This window comes from Ips typographus, linkage group LG5 (genome assembly GCF_016097725.1).
Source record: "Ips typographus isolate SLU linkage group LG5, UJ_Ityp_2.0, whole genome shotgun sequence".
In the NCBI taxonomy this organism is placed as follows: Eukaryota; Metazoa; Arthropoda; class Insecta; order Coleoptera; family Curculionidae; genus Ips; species Ips typographus.
The window spans coordinates 9,575,806-9,601,042 of NC_138426.1; the positions used below are offsets into that span (position 1 = coordinate 9,575,806).

General features: G+C 33.2%; 5 protein-coding genes across 8 annotated transcripts; 3 read left to right on the top strand and 2 right to left on the bottom strand.

The window, feature by feature from the left end:
• Window positions 1-38: 38 nt before the first annotated feature.
• Window positions 39-15,083, top strand: topi (matotopetli). The gene is made up of 11 exons (XM_081980729.1): window positions 39-168; window positions 221-788; window positions 866-1,299; window positions 1,352-1,546; window positions 1,601-1,785; window positions 5,897-6,627; window positions 8,606-9,182; window positions 9,233-9,446; window positions 10,041-10,173; window positions 10,229-10,428; window positions 14,749-15,083. The coding sequence occupies exons 1-11, from the start codon at window positions 82-84 to the stop codon at window positions 14,917-14,919; spliced, it is 3,495 nt and encodes a 1,164-aa protein (XP_081836855.1). The 5' UTR covers window positions 39-81; the 3' UTR covers window positions 14,920-15,083.
• MED6 (mediator complex subunit 6) lies at window positions 2,433-3,538 on the bottom strand. The gene is made up of 3 exons (XM_081980691.1): window positions 3,183-3,538; window positions 2,956-3,130; window positions 2,433-2,898 (listed from the first exon to the last, which is right to left on the bottom strand). The coding sequence occupies exons 1-3, from the start codon at window positions 3,380-3,382 to the stop codon at window positions 2,524-2,526; spliced, it is 750 nt and encodes a 249-aa protein (XP_081836817.1). The 5' UTR covers window positions 3,383-3,538; the 3' UTR covers window positions 2,433-2,523.
• Naa80 (N-alpha-acetyltransferase 80) lies at window positions 3,719-4,615 on the top strand. 3 transcript variants are annotated; one of them, XM_081980697.1, is made up of 2 exons: window positions 3,719-3,837; window positions 4,043-4,615. In XM_081980697.1, the coding sequence occupies exon 2, from the start codon at window positions 4,043-4,045 to the stop codon at window positions 4,601-4,603; it is 561 nt and encodes a 186-aa protein (XP_081836823.1). In that variant the 5' UTR covers window positions 3,719-3,837; the 3' UTR covers window positions 4,604-4,615. The 3 variants fall into 3 exon arrangements, with proteins under 3 accessions (XP_081836823.1, XP_081836824.1, XP_081836822.1); XM_081980698.1 differs by having other exon boundaries at window positions 3,752-3,889; XM_081980696.1 differs by having other exon boundaries at window positions 3,836-3,859.
• Window positions 4,599-5,580, bottom strand: LOC145729780 (flavin reductase (NADPH)). Its single transcript, XM_081980693.1, has 3 exons — window positions 5,361-5,580; window positions 4,902-5,294; window positions 4,599-4,848 (listed from the first exon to the last, which is right to left on the bottom strand). Exons 1-3 carry the CDS (start codon window positions 5,431-5,433, stop codon window positions 4,700-4,702), a joined length of 615 nt encoding a protein of 204 aa, XP_081836819.1. The 5' UTR covers window positions 5,434-5,580; the 3' UTR covers window positions 4,599-4,699.
• A 2,330-nt stretch (window positions 15,084-17,413) lies between the features above and the next one.
• LOC145729776 (uncharacterized) lies at window positions 17,414-23,100 on the top strand. Of its 2 annotated transcripts, none has more exons than XM_081980688.1 (4): window positions 17,414-17,679; window positions 21,780-22,299; window positions 22,352-22,495; window positions 22,754-23,100. In XM_081980688.1, the coding sequence occupies exons 1-4, from the start codon at window positions 17,583-17,585 to the stop codon at window positions 22,995-22,997; spliced, it is 1,005 nt and encodes a 334-aa protein (XP_081836814.1). In that variant the 5' UTR covers window positions 17,414-17,582; the 3' UTR covers window positions 22,998-23,100. The 2 variants fall into 2 exon arrangements, with proteins under 2 accessions (XP_081836814.1, XP_081836815.1); XM_081980689.1 differs by having other exon boundaries at window positions 17,414-17,660.
• The last annotated feature ends 2,137 nt before the right edge of the window (window positions 23,101-25,237 follow it).

The window sequence follows — 25,237 nt, forward strand, 5'->3', positions numbered from 1 at the left end:
AATCCTTCTTTGTCCAGTTTCGACTCTATTTATGACATATTTACTAGTAGGTTAGAAAACCTTTGACTGTTTTGATTGAAAATGACTGAAAGTCCTATCAAAGACGTGTTTTCAACCCCCTGCAGAATCCCTGATGAAGTAAATAAGCATTTACAAGATAAAGTCATAGTTGAGTACCAAATATTAGCAAACACAATTTGCTTTAAAAAAACCATTGCAGGTTTTAGCAGAAGAAAATTCACTTCTTCAAAGGAATGTCCTTCAGGCTGAAGAAAAATGTTTGCGACTTGGGGCCGAAGCAAATGAGTTTCGTAAAAAGTTAGAGGCAGTGGAAAAGCCAATATTACCTGCATCATTTACGGGCTCTGCACAAAATATAAACGTTAAAATAGTAGAACTGAGCAAAAATTACAGAGAAAAATGCGCCGAATTGGAGACATATAAAACCAAGTGCTCTAAACTGGTGGCTCACATTGAATTACTGAAACAGAAAGACGCAGACCCTACACCAATTATCGACCACAACCCACCAGAAAATAAAGTAAATCAAGAAGCGTTATTGCAAGAAAAACTAAATTCAGTGACAAACAAAATGCTAGAGCTAAAAAATTTGAATTTACTGCTTAGAAATGACTTGAGGCAAACCAATAAATTGCTGCAACAAGAAACTGGCGTCACTGACTTAAACGAGTTGAAAAACGGAAATTTTTGGAAAGGACGAGCTCAAATTATTTGTGATTTACAGGAAAAAAATAGGAAGTTAAAGGAAAAGTTACGACACTTTGTAGGTAAGTTTAGATACTTACAATCAACTTACAAACACTACTTTCTGTATTAACAATTTTCTTACTAAACATGTCAATAGATGGTTCTACTAGTGAAGCTGAAACCAACACACAAGCAGAACGAGTATCGTCAAAAACCCTCCTCTTAGAAAAGGAAATAGCTGATCTAAAAGCACAGAATGAGAGTATCAAAAACAAGAGCGAAATCTCAAAATCACGATGCCAAATGCTGGAAGTTGAATGTCATTCATTGAAATCTACTCTCAGAGACTTAAAAGAGAAAAATGCGGAAGATTTTGAGGTAATCATAAACCTGTCAAGGCAATTGTCTGAAGCAGAAACAGTAAAGAGGTGCGCGCTAAAAGAAAAAGACGTTGAAATAGGAAAATTGCACTTACACATTGAAAACTTGGAGGTACAAGTGCAGACGTACAAAACGGTCCTAGAAAAAATGAAAATTGAGAATCAAACCAAACAAGAACAGGAACAACCACTAATTGGTACCAACTTAAATGTAAGTAAATGTTTGAGGTAGTTAACAGCTCAGTTGGTACTACAACTTGCAGGACTTGCAAGAAAACCTGGACAATCTAGAAAAAGAAAAACTGCAGCTCCTAGAATTGCTTAACACGTACAAAACCAAACTGGATGCGGAACGAAACGAGCACGATAAATGCCGACAAAAATATCGTTTAGAACGTCAAAAAACTGTAAAATTAGAAGGAGCGGCCGCCACCTCAGAATTAGACGCACTAATGACGGTACAAAGAGAAAAACTACAAATTTTGACACATATTGGCCCAATATTTTTGTAGAATAGGTCTCGATACAGCAATACGTCACAAGGTTCACGTGTAATGGACAAGACTTTGAACTACCAATTGGAAGTGGCCAACGAGACCATTAAAACTCTGAAAGCAAGATTGGAGGTAGAAAAGGAGGAGCGCAAAAGAGATTTTGATGAATTTTACAAAATTTTATCACTTAGAATTAAAAAAGAGTAGTTTGATGTTTTAGCACATCATAGAAAATAAAACTCTACTAAATGAGAAGGATTAGGGTTGCCAGATTCTTCCCAAATAAAGTTTTTTTTTTGTGGGATTTCTCCTGGGGATTTTAGGTCTGACACTTACTACTCAAAACCACCCCGTTTGAGACAGTGTATAAGGAACCCACGTCAAAACTAAAAAAACTTCTGTTTTGACTGAAAAGAAAGCAGAAGTTTTGGGCTACATTTTGACGTTGGAACGAACCTTTTAACTGTCACAGGAACCAAGTTAGGAGCTGTCAAATTGCGACATCTTTATTAAAACATAATTACTTGCACTGCTCTATTTCCGATCAAATGAAATAACTCGATTATTTGTAATTTTTTAGAGAAAGTTGTATGGATATAAAAGAAAGCTGAAATTAGGGCCTATATTTTGACGCTTGAAGGTAATTTCTAGCTCTCCTAGAAACCAAGTTGGAACGTGTCAAGTAAGGACATGTGTCATCTTTAAAGAAACAGAAGAAAAGTGAGGATTTGTTTTATTTTTGACTGGGAAAATTGAGTTGACAGATTGCATTCATTGCCATCTTGTGGCTCACCCTGTATATATACCTGATTGTGGGACTTTATACACACAAAATGTATTAGAGTGTCTGTGTGTTTAAGAGTATATTCGACATAACAGTATAATAATTACTATAAAATAATAATTTATTATTGAATTACACACATTTAAACTTATAATTATTAATTCAGTCTGGGTTTTTTTTCTGGTGGAGGTTTGATAACTTTATTCTCCTGCTTCACATCCACTGGTTTCTCTTTGTTTTCCTGAGCCCCATTATCGTTTTCACTTTTTACTGGGGCTGCTGCTGCTGGTTTAGGTTGAGAGGGCAGTGGTAAAGGAAACTTTTTTATCAATTCCCCCAACAACATGTCGACCCTCTGGCGTTGAAACAAAGAGCTTGACTCCTCTTTAACCTTTTCCTTTTCAGTTTGTTTGGCCTTTTCAGTGCCACCTTTTTGAGTTTTAAAGTCCCAGTAGTAGCCTTTGCTTGGATGATATCTGGAGAAGCCTGAAGCTTCTTCAAAAGAAGTTTGCAGGTAATGAACTGCAGAGAGCTACAATATTACTGCTAGTGATGAATGAATTAATGGTTTAATGTGTTTAAAACTAACCAGTCGGGAATTAAGTACACTAGCTAGATCAGGTGCTTGGTACACAATACCAGCATTTATGTAGTAGTCTGCTAGTGGTGTAACTTGCTGAGGGCTGTGACGATGTTGTTTCCTTATTACATATAAAATAGGTTCTTGGACGTGCAGCAGTATATACTCCAGTCCAGTCATATTTCTTTAAAATTTCCATTGAAAAAACTTACCAAACGAAATTTAAACATACTCACTGTAACTGGTCTGGATTCAGCCTTTGCATCTTAACAATTTCATTGTTACACGTCCGATCAAAAAATGGATTAGAGGCTTGGGAAAAGTAGTCCATAACATTGGTAGTGTTTAGCAGGGGAATCAAAGTAGAGTCATGCCAGGACAGTCCTAGTGTGTTATCGGCAATACTGCTTGTAGCGGGTATACCCAAACGATTCATTTTTCTGTATTTATCACAAAAAGTTCAATGTTTAGTGTGGAGTCCTAGCCTGATTTTCTTTTAATTTGCAAATGCTGTTTTAAATATTCAATTTGCAAACACTATTTACATTTACAGTAACGAGTAATATAACCTCACTTTTTCTTCCTTTTTAAAGTTGTCACTTTCTGGCCGCATTCGTTTTCACGCTCCGTGGAGCGAGCAGTGCTTTTTTGACGTCATAATGACGTAATTTGACAATTGGCCAAATTATGGTTTTGCGAAATTACGTCATCGTGACGTCAAAAACGCTCTGCTCGCTCCATGGAGCTTGAAAACGAATGCGGATTCTGACTTTTTTACTAACCCATAAAATTTATAGTATAGTTGACGTCATATTCTTGCATTATCTAATAATTTCATAATAATAAATAATATTAGGAATTGGAAGGGTACTGATACGGACTAGGGAGGGAGTACGTTTTGATTATGCTTCACGTTAAGTGAAAATTACCACTTAACAATAAGGCAAATCTATTATATAAAGTAACATGCTTATTAATTGTAACAAATAGCAGTAAATACTTAAAATCATGTTTGAAGCTTTGTATTAGCTTTCCATTGGAGATTTTTAATCATGAAACAATCTAGGAAATACAATATATAACATTCTAATTACAGATGGAAATGACTGTACTTCCTCTGCACAAATATCCACAATACCTTCAAAACTGTTGTGATTTAATCAACAGTGAATGGAAAAGAAGCAACACTGCTCGTCTGAGAAGTCTAGAATCATCATGTGACACACTGCCAGTCTCTCTAGTTTTGTTAAAAAATCATAAACTCATTGGACATTTGAAACTATCCCCAATCCCCAGTATTAAAGAAGGTTGTTTTGTTGAAAGTGTGGTGATAGACAAACAGCTTCGAGGCCAAGGATTTGGTTCAGTTTTAATGAGGCACGCTGAGGAGTATTGTAGAAATGTTTTGGGTTTGAGTGTAGTGTACTTATCCACTAAAGGACAGGAAGGGTTTTATAGTAAGTTGGGTTATGTGGAGTGCCAGCCTGTATCAATTTATGGAGGTTACAGTTTAAATGACAATAGTGTTGTGGTTTCTGAAACCAAAATTGTAAATACTCCAGTAATAGTTAATAATGCCCCTAAAGCACCTCCAATGCCGGGTGTTCCAAATAGCAACTTAACAACTTTAAAAACTTACATGAAGAAATATATTTGATGTGTACTTGAAGTGGGTTTTTATTAAAACAATTTATAAACTATATTTTCCATAACTATAACCATTACACCTTATTTTAGGAAAGCTACCAGGACATCAAGCTTTTTTTGAAACTATACCAGCAATTTGCCCATAAAACTCAGGTTTATTTAATGAGTCAACTAAAAACTGTCCCAAGTCATACTTGGAAACTGCATGTCCTAAGTATTTATTAGGTTCAGCCTGATATGAAGTACCTGGTTGTTCTATAACAAATTTATTTAAGTGAAATATTTACCAAGTACCTAGTTTCACTTACCTGCAATATGAGGAGGAAAAACTGCAATATACTTGAGGTTTGACTCTTTCAAAACATCCAACATCCTGTTATGTTCTTCAGTGAGGTCCTTAAATCTGGGTGGCATTTTGTCTCCAAAAACATCACTGAACAAAAACGCAGACAAACAAACAGATATAACATCAATGTTTTCCTCTTTCATTGCTTTTATAATGTTTTTCAGCCCATCACTAAGTTCAGTTGTGGGTTTTAAGTCATTTCTAGTTCCCAATGCCACTACAACACTGGAAGCCCCTTTGATAGCTTTCAGGACATCATCATAGTTAAGGACATTGCCTTTTATTATGTTCAGTTGGTTTTTTATTGAATCAGGTACTTTTTCAGGGTCTCGTACCAGTACTGTGACTTTATGTCCTTGAATAGAAGTTGTAATGAGGTGCTTTAAATGGAAATGGAAAGGTGACTGGCAAAAATGCTTACCTGCTTTTAGAGCTGCCTCTGTAGCACACAAGCCGGTAGTGCCGGTTGATCCAAAAATTGTAATATTTGACATTTTTTACTGTTTTAAATCGGTGTATTTGAACTAGCAAGCACAAACAAAATGGTTTTAAGTGCTTTTCATGCAGTTATTACAGCTAATCTAATCAAAACAATTATTATTATTCAAATCAAAACTTAACCTAACCTATATCGATGCAGTATGCATTTACAATGTTGCCACGTCATTACGCCTTTATTTTGAAAAGAAGAAATCTGGAAGTTTTAGTATTCTGTATTACCGACCGAGCCGGCGTCTGCCAATATGGCGGAAGCTCTTAAATTTTTGAATTTTGTATTGTTCTTATTAGTTAGTTTATTAATTATTATTAACTAAAATGGATATTTTCAGGTGAACTATTCAATTAACAAACTAATCCAAGGCAACAACCAGTAATAAATTCAAATGTTTCACGTCACGCGTCACTTTAACAAACTTGCAAAAAAATCATCTCATCCAATTCAAAGCTATATCGATAAAATATGGACAGTGCCTTTGTGATTTCGATACTGGACATAGTGGACGAGAAAATCGTGTCTTCCACGACTAAAAGCTTGATAAATGGCAAATGGACCACTATCAGTCCAGGCAATATTGACCAGGAAATCCCCCTCGACTTCCAGAACTATAACCAAGACACCTTACACTTGAATTTCAGTCACCTGAAGACAGAAGAATCAGTAACGATTCAAGAGCTCCAAGTCGATGCGGAGATTAGCAACCTGGTGAAACGATTAAACTTCCCGACCTTAACAAAATGTCAAAACTGCGAAACTAACTTCCCCACCAAATACCAGTACCAGCGGCATCAGTGCGATTTCAACTCGTCGAAAACCACGTTAAAACCCTATCAAGACAACGTGGAGTATTTACGTGGTGATACTCCGGAACAAACTGAACAAAACTTGACCTATCCGTGTCATTTTTGCGAGAAAGTTTTCTTGAACAAAGTGAACTTGGAGCGACACCAACTGATCCACGACGGTGCCAGTAATGCGGAAAATGCGTGCGAGTTTTGCGGTAAGCATTTCGTGACCGAAAACCGGTTACGAATCCATAAGGAAAACCACTGTAAAAAGGCTGGGGATGTTTCCAAGTTTTACCGCAGTGACGTCACCGTTTGGAAATGCAAAAAGTGTCACGAGGTTTTCTCTTCAATGGAAAATGCCAACCAACATTTGCTTTTATGTGTTGATGTTGATGGGAAAGGTGAGTGTTTTTATTAATCTTTTATAGCGAGTAAAGCTTTAGTTGTAGTATTGCTTTATACTTTATTTAAACCAAGTTTAAGTTAAATGTGACAAAGATGAATGAAATCACAACAGCAAGCAGACTTGAATTTGAAAATGGTCACATGACACTCCATTATGTCCGGTTAGCGCAGTCACGTGATAACTGTCAGATTTTCGTCTTTTTGCTATTTGAAAATCGCCGAATATTTAATTGCAAACGTCATCTGTTAAATACAGGGTGGTTTAAATTGATTATAGGATATTTCAAGGGTGGAAAGTTCATAAAAAATTAACGCCAAACTGTCATTTTGGTCGCATTTGTTTTCATGATCCATAGAGCGAATGTGACGTCACGATGTCGTAGTTTGGCAAAACCATAGTTGATCAACTGTCAAATTACGTCATTGTGACGTCACATTTGCTCTACTTGCTTCATAAAGCGTGAAAACGAATGCGGTAATTGATCAAAGGATACTTGTCATTAAAACAGTCAGCTGACATAAATAGTGCAGTTTTGACATTGAAAATTATCTCAAAAGTCAAATTTTATGTGTCAAAGTTCAAATCGAAAAAATTTGGTTTAAAAAATAGTCTGCATTCATAAGAACAAATCGATTTTGAGTTCGATGAGCAAAATGACGTTTGGTTTTTCAGTGCATTCGTAATGCCCTGCGATTGCTAATCTATGTGTCACGTGATCCTAATGAATACAGTTTTGAAATTAAAAATTTTCTGGGACATCAAATTAAATCTGTCAAAGTTCAAATTGATAAAAAAGTTAAAATTGAAAAAAAAATTTAAGTAGTCACGTGACTGCAAGTAATACAATTTCAAAACTTAAAAACTGTCTGGGACGGCAAATTAAAGCTGTCAAAGTTCAAATTGATAAAAATTTTGTTTTAACCTCGGTTTTAACATTATTAAAGCAGTCACGTGACTTCAAGTAATACCCACAGTTTTAAACTTGAAAATGTTGCAAAACCGCAAATTTACACTGTCAAAATTCAAATTAAATAAAACAGTCACGTGGTCCTAAAAAAATGGATTTTCAACTGTCAAACTTCAACTATCAACAAGATAAAAAAATCGATGTTTAAAAAATAGCCAAAACAGTTATGTGACCCTAATAAATGCAATTTTCAACTTGAAAACTGTCTGGGACGGCAAATTAAAGCTGTCAAAGTTCAAATTAATAAAAATTTTGTTTTAATCTCGGTTTTAACATGATTAAAGCAGTCACGTGACTTCAAGTAATACCCACAGTTTTAAACTTGAAAATGTTGCAAAATCGCAAATTTAAACTGTCAAAATTTAAATTAAATAAACCAGTCACGTGACCATAAAAAAATGGATTTTTAACTGTCAAATAAGTTTAAATTTAAAGAGTAAAATAGTAGTCAAGCTGTTAATAAATGATATTTAAAAACCTCATTTGTCAATGGTTGTAGCATATGTAACCTGCATCTTTTTTTTATTAAAATGTTCCTATATCCTAAGTTTTTTCTGTTAATTTAATTGGCAGAAAGAAACTCAGTCTGAATTGCTCAAATCGAAGATTATGGTTGAAAAACAGGCAATTTAAAGCGTTTTATATCTCCTTTAAAAAAATCTAAAAATAAGCATAGTTTACTTCAAATTTTGGTGTTAAAATGGAAAACTAGGGTCAAACTGGTTGAGTTTAGGTTAGGTTAGCCTAGGCAAATTAATTGATGGTTACGTAATAATAATCTAAAATAGTAGTTTTGACAACACATCAGTCACTTTCTTTGCTTTAGATTAATAAGATATAATCCTAAACTTCTTTAAAAACCTGGCTAAGGTCTCTGTATGGAGGTTCAGAATGTTATGTCCTTTTGTGTCATACACTTCACATTACATAAGCACAAAACTTCATGCATTATATTTATTAAGAGAACATATAACTTTAATTATTTATGAGTTGCCATAATTTCCAGATGAAAACAACCACCAAACTCAGAACATACAACAAAATGAGCAGGCAGAATCAGATCCTGCAGAAGACGTATTATTTATAGAAGACACAATCCAAACCAAATCCAACACAGACAATGTAGAGGTCATTTCCACGGAACTTCTACTTCAATGCGAGTTCTGCAATCGCACTTTCTCCGACAAGAGTTTTCTCTTAACGCACCAGAATCAGCATACTACACTCAAAAACTACGAATGCGTCACCTGCAACAAAATCTTTGATTCGTATACTTCGGCAGTTTTGCATTGGATGAAAAAGTGCTCCGAATACACTAACGTGTTTTACCTACCAAAACTGTTGTACTGCGAGTACTGCGACCGTACTTTTAAGTCCCACGAGGTTCTTTATAATCACAAAGCGAAAAAGAAGCACTACACTCCCAAGTTGTATGCCTTGGCAGAGGTTCAAATCAAGGAAAGCATGAGCGTTATTGATAAACTGGTTCAAGATGTTTTGAAGACTTTGGATGTGCCGGTTTTGGAGGAATACAGCCGAAAACCAAGTGTGGATTTAAGTAGTAATATTAGTGAAGACAGTAGGTAAGTCTGGTCTTTAATATACTTCTTGATGTTAACAACCAAAATGAAAGCAGAGAAGAAGAAGCAAAAGAAAATCTTCCACCTCCAAATAAGAAACGGAAAACAATGGGACTTGTAGTGAAAAACAAAAAAAATGGACTTATTGAAGAAGGGTTTAAATATCAATGCGAACGTTGCGTTAAAGTATTTGATTGTATTGTTTCCTTTGAGGCTCATAGGTCAAATGAGCATGTTGCTAGTTTTTGCTGTAAAGAATGCGGACAGGTTGGTTTACAGTAGGCAAACTGATGGGGTTGTAAACCATAGCGGAATTTTTAAAATTTGCTTTACAATATCGCTAGTAATCTTGAAAAGAAAGTTAAAATGAGGCGGGCCGGGCCCTTGTGACGTAGTAAGAGACATTTTAGTTTTATAACGTACGTCTAAAGTCATGAATTACTCATTCCACAGAATTCGGGCTTTCTCGTAAATTGGGACAGTTCTTTAACACGATTGAACAACACAACGCTTAAAAGGCATTTTTTGTAGCCAGAAGATAACTTCCTAAACACGAATCGCTATAAAATAAACATAAAACATAACCTACAATTTCAGTTCCAACGTTTTGTTGAAATTTCCGTCTCAACTCAACTCACCAACAGAAGAGAGATAAGGCACATGTCCTTTTCTACGTCACAGGGAATCAAATAAGTATGATTTTTCACTGACTTTTTTTGCAGTAAAATGTTGCCTTTTCTAAAAAAAATAGGTGTCAAATGTTTTTCTACGTAGTCCTAATTACGGAAAAAACATTTTTTGGATTTACGACCCCATTCTTCTAACTCAACCTGTCACAATTTAAAAACCTTCCAATTTTAGACGTTGGGAAGTGCCAAATCTCTACTAATTCACTGCAGAGCGCACAAAAGTCTCAAACCCTACGTGTGCGACACGTGCGGACGCAGTTACTCTCAAACTTCCCATTTATGGCAACATATGAGATTTCATCAAGGTATTCTGCGGTGTTATAATTGCACACGTTCCGTAATAAGGTGCTTTATAATTAGGAATCAAGCCTTTTGCGTGTCCTCACGAAGGTTGTGAAGCCCGATACACTATCAGGCCCGATTTGAAGGACCATATAAGAAAAGTCCACACTAGAGAACGTCCTTTCAAGTGTAACGTGTGTAATAAGTGTTTTTTGACCGGGTCTGTTTACTATCAGCACAGATTGATCCATACTAATGATCGCAGATATGGTTGTGAGGTAAAATGTCAACTTATACTTCAACTGAAATATTCTTTTATTATACAGTATAGTACAAATGTATGGAATATCTTCAGTTTTACAGACTGAATAGCTTAAATATTTTTATGTGTTAGTTGAATTCTTTTTTGAAAACTCAAAAAAAGCTCCAAACTCACTTTCAAGCTTAAAATAGTTTAAAACTTGTTTTTCACAGCTGAATAGTCTAAATTTTGATTTTCTGGACTACCAAACGTTTCTATAGTTGAAAATCGTCTGAAAAGTGAGTTTTTAAGATTAGAATAATTTCCACAGCTGAATAGTGTAAAATTCAATTTTTGGGACTACTAATAGCTTGATTCGTGATTGAAAACAGCCTGAAATTGGATTTCCAAGCTGCCCACAGTCTGAAAATCGTTCTGGAGCTTTAAATTTGATTTTTTGAACTGATAACAGTTTGATTCACTCGCCTTTACAGATGAAAATCGTCTGAAAAGTGAGTTTCAAGCTTAAAATTGGTTACCACAGCTGAATAGTCTAAAATTCAATTTTCTGCACTACTAACAGCTTGATTCCTAATTTTTATGAGCAAAACCACTCTGAAATTGTATTTCCAAGCTGCCAATAGTCAGAAAGTATCTTTTGTGGACTGGATAACTTAAAATTCGATTTTGAGGACTTCCAAAACAGTTTGATTCGTGTTGTTTATGAATAAAAACAGTCTGAAACTGCATTTTATTCAAGGTCTGCAATTTGAACATCAATTCAACGAACTGGGTAGCTTGAAAGTCAATTTTCTGGACTGTACGTAGTTGAAATCTGGATTTTTATGTAAGAAATTATCTGGAAAGTGAATTTTAAGCTTAAAATAGTCTAAAAATTGGTTTCCACAGCTGAATAGCGTTAAATTCAATTTTTGGGACTACTAGCAGGTTGATTCGTGGTTTTTATATGATTGAAAACAGCCTGAAATTGGATTTCCAAGCTGCTCACAGTCTGAAAATCGTTCTAGAGCTTTAAATTTGATTTTTTGAACTGATAACAGTTTGATTCACTCGCCTTTACAGATGAAAATCGTCTGAAAAGTGGGTTTCAAGCTTCAAATAGTCTAAAAATTGGTTACCACAGCTGAATAGTCTAAAATTCAATTTTCTGCACTACTAACAGCTTGATTCGTAATTTTTATGAGCAAAACCACTCTGAAATTGGATTTCCAAGCTGTCAATAGTCAGAAAGTATCCTTTGTGGACTGGATAACTTAAAATTCGATTTCCAGGACTTCCAAAACAGTTTGATTCGTGTTGTTTATGAATAAAAACAGTCTGAAACTGCATTTTATTTAAGGTAGCACTTTGAACATCAATTCCACGAACTGGGTAGCTTGAAAGTCAATTTTCTGGACTGTACGTAGTTGAAATCTGGATTTTTATGTACGAAATTATCTGAAAAGTGAATTTTAAGAGTAAAATAGTCAGTAGAAATTGGTTTCGACAGCTAAATAGTGTAAAATTCATTTTTTGGGACTACTAACAGCTTGATTCGTGGTTCTCGTATGATTGAAAACAGCCTAAAATTGAATTTCCAAGCTGCCCACAGTCTGAAAATCGTTCTAGAGCTTTAGATTTAGTTTTTTGGACTGATAACAGTTTGATTCGCTCGCCTTTACAAATAAAAATCGTCTGAAAACTGGGTTTCAAGCTTAAAATAGTCTAAAAATTGGTTAGCACAGCTGAATAGTCTAAAATTCAATTTTCTGCACTACTAACAGCTTGATTCGTAATTTTTATGAGCAAAACCACTCTGAAATTGGATTTCCAAGCTGTCAATAGTCAGAAAGTATCCTTTGTGGACTGGATAACTTAAAATTCGATTTTCAGGACTTCCAAAACAGTTTGATTCGTGTTGTTTATGAATAAAAACAGTCTGAAACTGCATTTTATTTAAGGTAGCACTTTGAACATCAATTCCACGAACTGGGTAGCTTGAAAGTCAATTTTCTGGACTGTACGTAGTTGAAATCTGAATTTTTATGTACGAAATTATCTGAAAAGTGAATTTTAAGAGTAAAATAGTCAGTAAAAATTGGTTTCGACAGCTAAATAGTGTAAAATTCATTTTTTGGGACTACTAACAGCTTGATTCGTGGTTCTCGTATGATTGAAAACAGCCTAAAATTGAATTTCCAAGCTGCCCACAGTCTGAAAATCGTTCTGGAGCTTTAGATTTAGTTTTTTGGACTGATAACAGTTTTATTCACTCGCCTTTACAGATGAAAATCGTCTGAAAAGTGGGTTTCAAGCTTCAAATAGTCTAAAAATTGGTTACCACAGCTGAATAGTCTAAAATTCAATTTTCTGCACTACTAACAGCTTGATTCCTAATTTTTATGAGCAAAACCACTCTGAAATTGTATTTCCAAGCTGCCAATAGTCAGAAAGTATCTTTTGTGGACTGGATAACTTAAAATTCGATTTTGAGGACTTCCAAAACAGTTTGATCCGTGTTGTTTATGAATAAAAACAGTCTGAAACTGCATTTTATTTAAGGTAGCATTTTGAACATCAATTCCACGAACTGGGTAGCTTGAAAGTCAATTTTCTGGACTGTACGTAGTTGAAATCTGGATTTTTATGTAAGAAATTATCTGGAAAGTGAATTTTAAGCTTAAAATAGTCTAAAAATTGGTTTCCACAGCTGAATAGCTTTAAATTCAATTTTTGGGACTACTAGCAGGTTGATTCGTGGTTTTTATATGATTGAAAACAGCCTCAAATTGGATTCCCAAGCTGCTCACAGTCTGAAAATCGTTCTAGAGCTTTAAATTTGATTTTTTGAACTGATAACAGTTTGATTCACTCGCCTTTACAGATGAAAATCGTCTGAAAAGTGGGTTTCAAGCTTCAAATAGTCTAAAAATTGGTTACCACAGCTGAATAGTCTAAAATTCAATTTTCTGCACTACTAACAGCTTGATTCCTAATTTTTATGAGCAAAACCACTCTGAAATTGTATTTCCAAGCTGCCAATAGTCAGAAAGTATCTTTTGTGGACTGGATAACTTAAAATTCGATTTTGAGGACTTCCAAAACAGTTTGATCCGTGTTGTTTATGAATAAAAACAGTCTGAAACTGCATTTTATTTAAGGTAGCATTTTGAACATCAATTCCACGAACTGGGTAGCTTGAAAGTCAATTTTTTGGACTGTACGTAGTTGAAATCTGGATTTTTATGTACGAAATTATCTGAAAAGCGAATTTTAAGATAAAATCGTCAGTAAAAATTGGTTTCGACAGCTGAATAGTGTAAAATTCAATTTTTGGGACTACTAACAGCTTGATTTGTGATTTTTATTGTGTGACACTGGATTTCCAAGCTGTCAGCAATCTGAACATTAATTGTATGGATTGAATAGCTTAAAATACAATTTTCTGGAGTGTACCTAGTAGAAACCTTGCTTTTTATAGATTAAAATTGTTTGAGAAGTGAGATTCAAGCTTAAAAAAAGTCTAAAACTTGTTTTTCACAGCTGAAGTCCAAAAGTTCGATTTTCTGGACTACCAACAACTTGATTCGTCATTTTTATGGGTAAAAACAGTGTAAAATTGGATTTCTAAGCTGTCAATAGTCTGGAAATAACTTTTTTAAATTGAATAGCTTAAAATTCAATTTTCTGGAATCCTTACAGTTTGATTCGTTATCTTTATGAATAAAATTACCCTCAAAACGGGATTTTCAAGCTGACTGATAGCTTGAAATTCATGTTTCTGAACCGTACATAGTTGAAATCTTGATTTCTGTAGATAAAAATTGTCTGAAAAGTGAGTTTCAAGCTTAAAATTGCTTTTCAAAGTTGAATAGTTTTAAGATTCGATTTTCTGGACCACCAACAGCTTGATTCGTGATTTTTGTTAGTGAAAACAGTCGGAAATAACATTCAAATGATTTTTAAATCTAAAAAGAATATAATTTGTTGCAAAAAATTGCTCTGGCAATTATGTAATGCATCATTCTAAAGACAAATTCAGTTTTAACATATTCCAGATTTTTTGTGGATATTTAGCAATTTCTGTTTTTATGCAGTTCTTTAAACATTGTTAAGTCAATTACTGTCCACTTTGCTCGCTAGTAAGTATAACTCCATAAAAAATACAATGGACTTAAGTCCTGGAATCTTGGTGTCCAATTTACTTGGGACAACATTGAAGACTTTGTACTTGAAAAATTCAACTCAGTAGGTATCTTCCGTGTAAAAAAGCATACTTTATTAAATTTAAAATGGAAGTATTCCATACATTTGCACTATTACTGTCTACTTAATGATTTTGTCAATTATTTTTCAGATTTGCAATAAACGATTTTTCAGAGCAGACGCTCTGAACAATCACAAACGAATTCACACTGACGAAAGACCGTATCCTTGTTCTGTGTGCGGAAGAGAATTCAGACAAAAAGGTGATAGGAACAAACATATGCGCACTCAGCATCCTGATAGTTATAATATGACAAATTAGTATTGTTTAATGATTGTTGTTCTCAGTAAGCATTTAAGAACATTTCAAAGTAATTTTGAATCAGCAAGGATTTGTTGAATGTTTTGATAGTCCGTTGTATAAAATAATAATGTTGTTGTTGAGTTAATTTACTAACATAAAACAAAATAGAGCCTATAATTTGATCTTCCCATTAAACAGCCATAAAACGACCATTAACACCGAAAGTTATCCCACCCTTTTAACCTACACCATTATTATATATTATTCCAAACAAAAACGAACTGATAACCATCAAAACCATTTATTAACTCTACCGCAAATGCAACATACAATGTCAAAAATTAACAACAAACTTGACCTAGAAAAAGCGATAAATTCTCCCATTGGATCAAACACACCTCACTCTCCCTAAGGTCCTGTCTAAACGGGATAATACAGGGTGGTCCAGTTTTAAATGTCAATAATTCACCAATCCATAGCCAATTAAAAAATAAGTTGACATTCATTATGTCATTGTCCTGAAAAATGCTTTCTAAGGAAAATACAGCCCTTCAAATTTCTGTTTAAAAAATCGGTTTTTTGCCATAACTGACAAACCGTTGGAGCAATATTGATCAAATTTGGAACAAGCACTTTATTACACGTTATTACGGTCAAAGACCCAAAACTAACCCAACTCAACTTAAAAATTGTCTTGGAAACGGAAAATTCACTTAAGAAGTTTAAAAAATATTATTGTAGCCAGTTTTCATAGTTTCCAGACAAACTAAAAGACTTTAGTTTTGAAAATTGAATAAGAAAAGATAAAAATTTCAGAAGCTTAAAAATTGTGTTTGTAACCAGTTTTCATGCAAATCGAGAGACTAATACTAAAAATTGACTTGTAGACATAAAAACTACTTTTTCAAGAATTTGTTACTACAAATTCATACATTTAAACCTTAAAAATTGACTTGAACCCCAAAATGTAACTGAACTAATGAAAAGTGACATCAGAAGCTTAAAATTTGCATTTGAAGTAAGTTTTCATAATTGGAAGACAAATTTCAATATTTTAGTCTTGAAAATAGTGTTAGATGCAGGACATTAACATTAGATTCATGAGAATTGTCTTGAAAACGAACTTTTCGTGCTTTTTACTTTGCTTTTCATTTTCTTCGAATTCTGGACTATTTTTAGTGCTTCAAAACTGCTTTCAGCTTGGAAAATCGAGTTTCAAGACTATCTTCACCAAGTTATTGACATAGCAAACTTAAAAAACAATTTTTACATTCTTCATAGACTTAAAATAGCATTCCAAGCTTTGTCACTATTAAATCGACTTCTAGACACCTCAGTGCTAAAAATTCGGGTATTTCTTAATAAACTAGACTGTTTTTAGTATTTTAAGGCTGTTTTCAGTGCCTCAAATCGAGTTTCAAGACTATATTTACAAAGTTTTTGACTTATCAGGCCTAAAAGCCAGTGTGTCCACTGACCATAGTCTTGAAAATGTTATTTCAAGCTTCTTCACTATTAAATTGACTTCTACACTCATAGGTGCAATAAATTGTAGCATCTCTAAGAAATTCAGACTGTTTTTAGTGCTTTTTAGTGTCTTGAGAACTAATTTTTAGAAATAAAATAGTCCGAAAATTTAATTTACTTCTAGACTTGTTGTCCAGTCCAGAAAATTGAATTGTACACCAATTAAAGTCTTGAAAATATACTTTTGGACTCTCTTTAGTCCTAGTAAGGTCCGTTCTAGCATTAAAAGTCAACTTTTATATTATTTTTAGTAGTAAAAAATGAGTTTCATGCACAATACAATCTTTGTCTTGATTTCGCCGGACTTTTTTAGTTCTTGAATGCCAGTTTCAGACACTCAACCAGGATGGCAGTCTGAGAAAGTGAATCATAAGACCATTCGTAGTAGTAAAAATCAAGTTTTTAGACTATTCAGTACAAATTTGGACTTTCACAAGTCTTGGATGTTCAGTTTTAAACTATAAAACGATTTTTTAAATGGAAATTTGGAGGACTGTATATCTTCCTTAGGAAACCTTTTTCAGAAAAATGTAAGTCAACTTATTTTTTGATTGGCTCTCAAATGGTGAATTATTGACACTTAAAACTGGACCACCCTGTATAATAATACAAGGTGTCCTAACCGTTAAATGAAAATTTGGTCACAAAGTAAGGTCAGCCAACCAAGTAGGTACCAACTTGCTTTGTTAAATGTAACACCCTATATATTATTGTGTTCATTTTTTTAATATTCCTATCAATTTAAAATGTTTTTCACGTATTATAACATATCTATGTGCAAGGTTTTCGAGATATTGACGTATATAAAACCGTTGCAGTTAATACACTAAAAATATTTCAGTTGGATTGGGTAGTATGTTACCAAATTTTCGAAAACTCACCTATCGGTATAATATTGATCGATGGGACACTCTGTATAACTTGTGTGTATTGTCCACCGCTCCTTATTGGTCAACGGGTTACTATAGCTCTTTTTAATGTTTTTCAGACTCAGGCTGTAATGAAACATTTTATCGTAGACCTTCGCTATCGACTGCGTTCTTGATTGTCTGAAAATAGTGTTATTGTAAACAGTTTTGTAATGTTTATTTCAGTTGATTCGCTCATGCGGTTTGCTATATGAATTAACTCTGTTGCATACCGCACTGTTCTATATGGTTTTTAAATTGAGCGCCATGAAAAGTACTCCTGGTGGTACATTTTTGTACCTGGGGGATAAAAGTGTTTCGAATGTTAGTATTATTTGGAAAGGTAAGTTTTAGTTACAACATGTTTTATACAGTAACAAAATTTGTGTTAATGAATATGTCTGTGACAGCCACATTTCAGTTTAATCTTATCGTCTGTCAAAAAAAAATTGTTTATTTACATTTCAGTGTAAACATTGATGAAATTTACCTAAACTGTATGATCTATTGCAGGAAAACCTAAAAATAATTATTTGAAGATTTCTTTACAAAATCTTATGTTTTTCTAATTTGAGATTTTTGTACTTTAGTGAGATTATGTTGGTTACTTTTGGAAAATTAATATTTTGCTGATTTTTATGAAAAATGCATTTTTTGCATCAAAATATACCATATTTTAGTGTTAAACACTTTAAACTGTCTTTCCTCCCGTCAATTTATCTTCTTTTTTCTTTTCTCCTTTCAACTCTTCTTTTTTTTTAAATCTGGTGGAATACAATTTTCTGTGAGTTACCTACTTTTTTAATGGAACTTGGTTTTTAGTTTTTCAATAAATATTGTAACTACACTTTTGCACGTAACACTCCCTGGAACTTAGTTCTGTAAGCCAAACCTTTGGCAAATGAAATTAACTTTATTAAAACTAAGATTCCGGTTTAGCGTATGATAACTCAGTTTTTGTTACAGATACAAAGTTTGTTAAAACTTCAGTTCGAAAAGTCCTCTTTAAGTCTTGTAACAACACTTTTGACCGTAACACTCACTGGAACTTAGTTATGTAAGTCAAAACTTGGTAAATAAAATTAACTAAACTCCGTGGAATGTAACTGTTGTTACAATTACACAGTTCGTTAAAACGTCAATTAATAACCCGTAAAGTCCTCTGTAACTACATTTTTAGTTGTAACACTTACTGGAACTTAGTTACATAAGTCAGAACTTTGGTAAATTAAATATTCTTATCATAACAAAGTTTTCGGTTTGACTGGTCGTAACACCGCAGCTGTTACAGTTACGCAGTTCGTTCTAACGTCACTTAATAGCTCGTAAAGTTCTCTTTAAGTCTTATAACCACACTTTTAGCTGCAACACTCACTGGAACTTAGTTACACTTAAAACTGACGATCTAGTATATTTTGAAAGCTTTTCAAATGTTCTAGAAATTTTTAGAACAATTTAAAACAATCCATCAAACAAAAAAAACAACTGTCAAACTTGTCATTGTTATTGTCAAACTTATCACGCATAGCTTAAGTTAAGTGCGTGGTTTAGAGTGTGACTTTTTTCACCTGTACAGTTACAGTCTGACCCACACTTAAATTAAGCTCGGCTTACCAAAGGATGGTGCAAACGGGGGTAAATTATTAAAAGTACATTAAACTTTATTTGAATTGATATTGGATTGTGGTATAATTAATTAGAAAACTAATTATTTTTGAATTTTTAGATTTTCCATTTTTTTTTCGGAAAATTACCGGAAACCTCCTTAAAAATGTTGTATACCTAACCTCAACACTTTTAAAAGTAATATGAATTTTTAAAAAAATATTTCTAAATTTATCCTTTCTGGACAACACAATCCCGGTATAAAAGTTTTGTTTTTTTTGTATACAGGGTGGTCAAAAGACAATTTCAAAGGCTACAAATTGGTATATTGAAAAACCCTGTAACTGTCAAAATAACAGAGTTATGGGCTATCACAGTAAAAACGGTCAAAATCAAACAAGTCAATTTTAACAGTAAATAACTCAGTTATTCGACGTTTTAAGTAAAAACGCTATACAGGGTGGTCAAAAGATAATTTCAATGGCTACAAATTGGTATATTGAACCACCCTGTAATTGTCAAAATAACCGAGTTATTGAATACAATGGAGTAGTTTGCAGGGTAATTCAAGGAACTTTTAACATCCTTGTAACTTGTTTAATTTTCATTTTATAAAAAAAATCATCAGTATACAGGGTGTCCCAAATTTGAGCAACAAACCAAACTTATAATTTTTTATTTGATTTTTGGAATCTACGTCAAATTCTAGACCTACTTGATGTAAAATGTTTGTATCGATATTCAATTGTTTTAGCCTTACTTTGACCACCTTCCCCGAAAGCAGAAATTCCCAGTTTGAGCGAAATTTTGGTGCACTTTTCCAGAAAATCGTCCATAACTCGCTTATTTGAAACACCCTGTATAAACACACTGTGCAACAAAAGAAAGCTAATGAACGGGGCTATCACGTGACGCTGGGCGGGCACGGCTTCGTTGTCCCGTTTAGCCGCTAGAGGGCGTCAAAGTTGACTCTCGTTTTTTACAGTTTTTGCTTAATATCTCAGGAACGTTTCAGGTTAGAGGTCGATAGGATGCAACTTTTACCTTCACATTTGGGTACCATGCACCGTTTGACCTTGAAAAATTAAAAACTAGAATTGTCAAGAATTTCCAAGTAATACCTTCCGATTTTTTTCATAGAAAATTTTTTATTTTCAAAATTAACCTCAACTGCTTAAATACCTTCAGGTTAATAGTTACAAAAATGACGTAAAGTGTCATTTGTCAAAATGTCATTTTGCAAGGGTGCCACGTCCTAAAGTGTCAAAATTGACATAATTTCAAGGTCATCTCCGAAACGGTGTCTGTTAGAGCAAAATGGACGTCAGATTTGTGTTTCCCAGGTTCAAATTAGTTAAAAAAAATCACTTTGATTAACGAAAATCCAAAATGGTCTGGTTTGAACTTTAAAAATTAAAAACTAGAATTGTCAAGAAATGTCAAGTGAAAATTTTCTCAATTGACTAAATACCTTTAAGTAAATAGTACACAAATTTTCCAATTTTTCCGGAAAATTACCGAACATTTCAGGATTACTGAACGCTTTTTCTCTATTTTCACTTCTACTTTCCATTTCTTTTGTCAATTATTCTTTCTTTTTATTCGTTGGCGTCGTTTTTTTCTTTCCAATTCTTCTATCCTCCTGTTTTCTTTTCTTCTATTCTGTCAATTCTTCTTTTTTCTCTTCTCTCGTAAATTTTAAATGGAACAATAAACATAGAGGTATATAAGTGAAATTTTTTAATTAACTTACTATACTATACAAAATACCATAATACTGTATTAAACAGAAAACTAATCGCGTATTATTTATCATAGTAAAAATGATCCTATTATTAGCAATTCTAAAATATTATTTTATACATAAAATTGTATATCTCAAAATATGCCAGTACTGTTTGCAATATTTATCTTTATGGATGTGGTTTACTGCATCCGGGAGAATATTATCTTCGTAAAAATAGTAATCCGTAGTATTATCTGGGTAGGTGGAAAATATGTATAAAAACGATAAAAATACACATTACTGATTTTTGTAATATTTACAAAATAACACGGTTAAAAAGGTCTTTATAAACACACATTTCAGACAATTGTTGTTTATGTTTTACCTATTGTAAAAATAGTTTTTTTAAACCGGAACACGGTTAATAAAATATGATATTTTTAGAACGATTTGGTGATTTCAAGCCAGTAATTCAGTAGGAATTATACAAACATATTGAAAAAACCGTTCATAATGCGTAATATATAAAACCAATTCTTATTGAATTATCAATTAACCAACATGATTTTTCTATTATAGTTTAAACCGGGTGGTCTGTCATTTAACTTGTAAAAATTAAAAAAAATGAATTATTTTACAAGAAAAAGTTTCAAATAGAAAAAATCAGTTCCAAGGGTTATTGTCTTTACTTTTTGGTATTTTTAGCTAAGAACACATTTTGCTTACAGTGACAGAAGAGGAAGATAAAGTAGTATAAAGGAAATATGAATTTTAAGAATGAAGAAAGAAAGAGAGAAGGGAAAAAGGTCTAAGGGATTTTTTTTTTAATATATTGGCTTAAAAACCGTCTTTAGTAGATTCTGTTGAATCACTGTTTTGACTCAGTGAGTTTTTGAAGATATACAGTTTGGTTATAATTCCATGAAGAATAACAGAAACTCTAAGGCTACATTTCAGAATATCTTTGAAGAAAATGATGTGCTTTTACCTAACGACTATGAAAATGACCTTAAAGGTCAAAATATTGTTACAGACATTGTTTTCTTCACTTTTTCTTCTTACTAAACTATTGTTTCAACTGAATTAAATAAATTTTTCAATATTTTTTTCAGCTTTGCACATCTCTATTTACATAGCAATCGCCATCAACTCCTTCATGACATCTATGGCAGCTGGAAACTTGTTCCAAACCTTCAAGTACAACTGCATATTCTACTGCACCGATATCTCCTTTCATCAAGATGTTCTTCCTCAGGACTCACTTACAGTGTCGCATTTAATTAAAGATTTCCATGTTAACTCTCCTGATGATGACTTGGAAACCACTGAAAATCTGGAGGTGACCAACACCACTTCTTCAGTAGAAGAAGCAGAAGCAGTTACTGAAAACCCAATGAACAGTAAACAAAACCAAAGTGAATTGTATCGGAACGAGACTCATATTTTTCAAAGTTTGGAAGACGGTTCTGTGGCCGTTATTACTGCGAAAATCGATTTGAGAAAATCAATGTTTCCCGCTAATTTCTGGTGTAATTTTGTGTTGGGAATTGCTTTGGTCACCTTTATTTTTGCTGCTTTCTGCACTATCCTTATGGCAATGTGTTCCAGAGGTGGCAAAGGACGGAACAATACGTACGTTAACCTGTGAAAAGCGTTTTATGCAAATAACATTGCTTTTTTTTAGGTTAAATCGACCTCAAAATATGATTTATCCCATATTAATTTCATCGATCATACTGCTAATCCTTAATCTGTTAGCTGCCGTTGTGGTGAAAAGAGGAATGGAAGAGTTTTGTGCCAGTTTTCAGTTATTCACTGGAGATGGAAGGTTTGCATACACTTTGCTCTGGTTCTTTGGAACATGCTTAAAAAATGTTAATTTTGGTATTAAGATTAAAACACAATATGGCAAACTTATTGATCCATCCAACCATCATCCATTTTGTTGTTTGTTGCATCTCATTTTAGAGGGAATAAAGTAACTTTTTAGTAGTTGTTCTTGCTGATTTTCTGGTTGAATTTTGATCTTAATACAAAATGACCATTTTTGAGGAACTATCCTGATCTCTCAAATCATTTTTTGCAGTTGTTCACCAGTAATCAACCACTTTACTCTACACGAACGCCAAGGAAACTTCTACTTGCCTTACTTAGTCCTGGCACACGTGTTCAATATTACAATAATCTTGTTTGCCGGACAAATATTGGTCACAGTGATCCGAGTGATTTATGCCGTGGATTATCAGCTTTACGAACTGGAGTTCGAACATGTGGAGGAAGAACGGAAGTTGGAGGTTGAGGATGGTAAAATTGTAGAGTGTACTTTGTAGTCAGGGACCTGAGACTTTTGACAAAAGTTGGACCGTTATTTATTTTTTTGATACTTAATTTGTTGTTAAGCGTAAGAATTTAAAAATGAAAATAAATAGGAAACTTGCGTTTGATTTTAATAATTAATGCGTATGATGGGGCAAAAATTTTTTGATGTGATGAGAGAGTTCAAATTAGTGTAGCTTTTACTCTCTCATTATAGTGTCTTTTTAAGAACAATAGTCAGACAGTTTCAATGCGTTTATTGTCAAATTTATAAGTCAGATCAGATGGAAATTCTGCATTAAGATGCTCCTAACTTCCTCCAAAAGTTGTAGATCCTACAATTCTATAAAACGTTTCTGCAACGTGATTATTTTGTACTGAAATCTTATCTATCGTTGATTTTAGTAGATTGAAAAACGTTTAAAATACAGCTACAAATACCACCCTGTATCCAGTTTCAAGTGTCAATAATTCATCATTCGATATCCCATCAAAAAATGACTTTAGTAAGACTAAAGAGAGTCCAAAAGCTTATTTTTAGGGCTTCAATTGGTGTACAACACAATTTTCTCAATTAAAACAAGTCTAGAATTCAATTAAACACTAGTTGCAGTCCAAATTGAATTTTCGGATTAACTCAATTCTATAAATTAGTGTTAAAAAATAATATCGTAGCATTTGGTGCCAAAATTGTTTACTTTTATCACTGAAGAGTCTGAAACTTAACTTTTACTATTATGAATAGTTTTAAACTCGATTTTTCAGTCTTAAAGCACTAAAAGCAGTCCGAATTGCTCAGAAATGCTTAAATAGAGTGTAGAAGTCAATTTAAGAGTGCAGAAACTTGAAATGACATTTTCAAGACTATGGACAATGTACAAACTGGCTTTTAGGCCTGATAAGTCAAAAACTTTGTGAAGATAGTCTTGAAACTAGATTTTCCAAGCTTAAAGCAGTTTTAAAGTCTTAAAAATTGTCCAGTTCTACGAAAATAAAAAGCATAGTTAAAAAAGCAGTTTTCAAGTAAATGTTTATGAATCTAATGTCAATATCCTGTATTTAAGACTAAAATATTAAAATGTGTTTTTAAATTATAAAAACTTACTTCAAATGCAAATTTTAAGTTTCTGATGTCACTTTTTGATTGGTTCAGAGTCAGTTGGTGCCCAAATCAATTTTCAAGGTTTAAATGTGCAAATTTGTAGTCAAAAATTCTAGAGAAAGTAGTTTTTCATGACTACAAGTCAATTTTCAATACTAAAGTATTCAACTTATCTGAAAACTATAACGACTGACAATAAAGACAGTTTTTAAGCCTCTCAAGTCATTTTCACCGTAAAACTAATCATTCAAGACTTGTGAGAGTGTAAATTTGTACTAAATAGTCTAAAAACTTGTTATTTACTACTAGGAATAGTTTTAAAATTAGTTTTTTCAGACTGCAATCCATTGCCGAGTGTCAGAAACTGGATTTCAAGCACTAAAGTCCGGAAATCAAGACGATTGTTGCGCATAACTTTTTTTTTACTACTAAAAATTGTCTAAAAGTTGTTTTTAAGGCTAGAAATGACTTCACTAAAACTAAAGAGGCTTAATTGGTGTACAACTCAATTTTCTGAATTAAAACAAGTCTAGAATTCAATTAAACACTAGTTGCAGTCCAAATTAAATTTTCGGACTAATTCAATTCTAAAAATTAGTGTTCAAGACTAATATCGTAGCATTTGGTGCCAGAATTGTTTTCTTTTATCACTGAAAAGTCTGAAACTTAACTTTTACTATTATGAATAGTTTTAAACTCGATTTTTCAGTCTTAAAGCACTAAAATCAGTCCGAATTGCTCAGAAATGCTTCAATTTTTTGCAGCGATAAGTGTAAAAGTCAATTTAAGAGTGAAGAAGCTTGAAATGACATTTTCAAAACTATGAACAGTGTACAAACTGGCTTTTAGGCCTGATAAGTCAAAAACTTTGTAAAGATAGTCTTGAAACTACATTTTTCAGGTTGAAAGCACTAAAAACTGTCTAGATTTTTAAGGAATGCTCGAATTTTTAACACGAAGCTTGAAATGACATTTTTAGGCCTATGGAAAATGTAAAAAAATGTTTTTTAAGTCTGCTGTGGTGAAGATAGCTTTAAGTCTCGATTTTCCAAGCTGAAAGCAGTTTTAAAGTCATGAAAAGAGTCCAGAGTTCTACGAAAATAAAAAGCATTGTAAAAAAAGTAGTCTTCAAGTCAATTTTCATGAATCTAA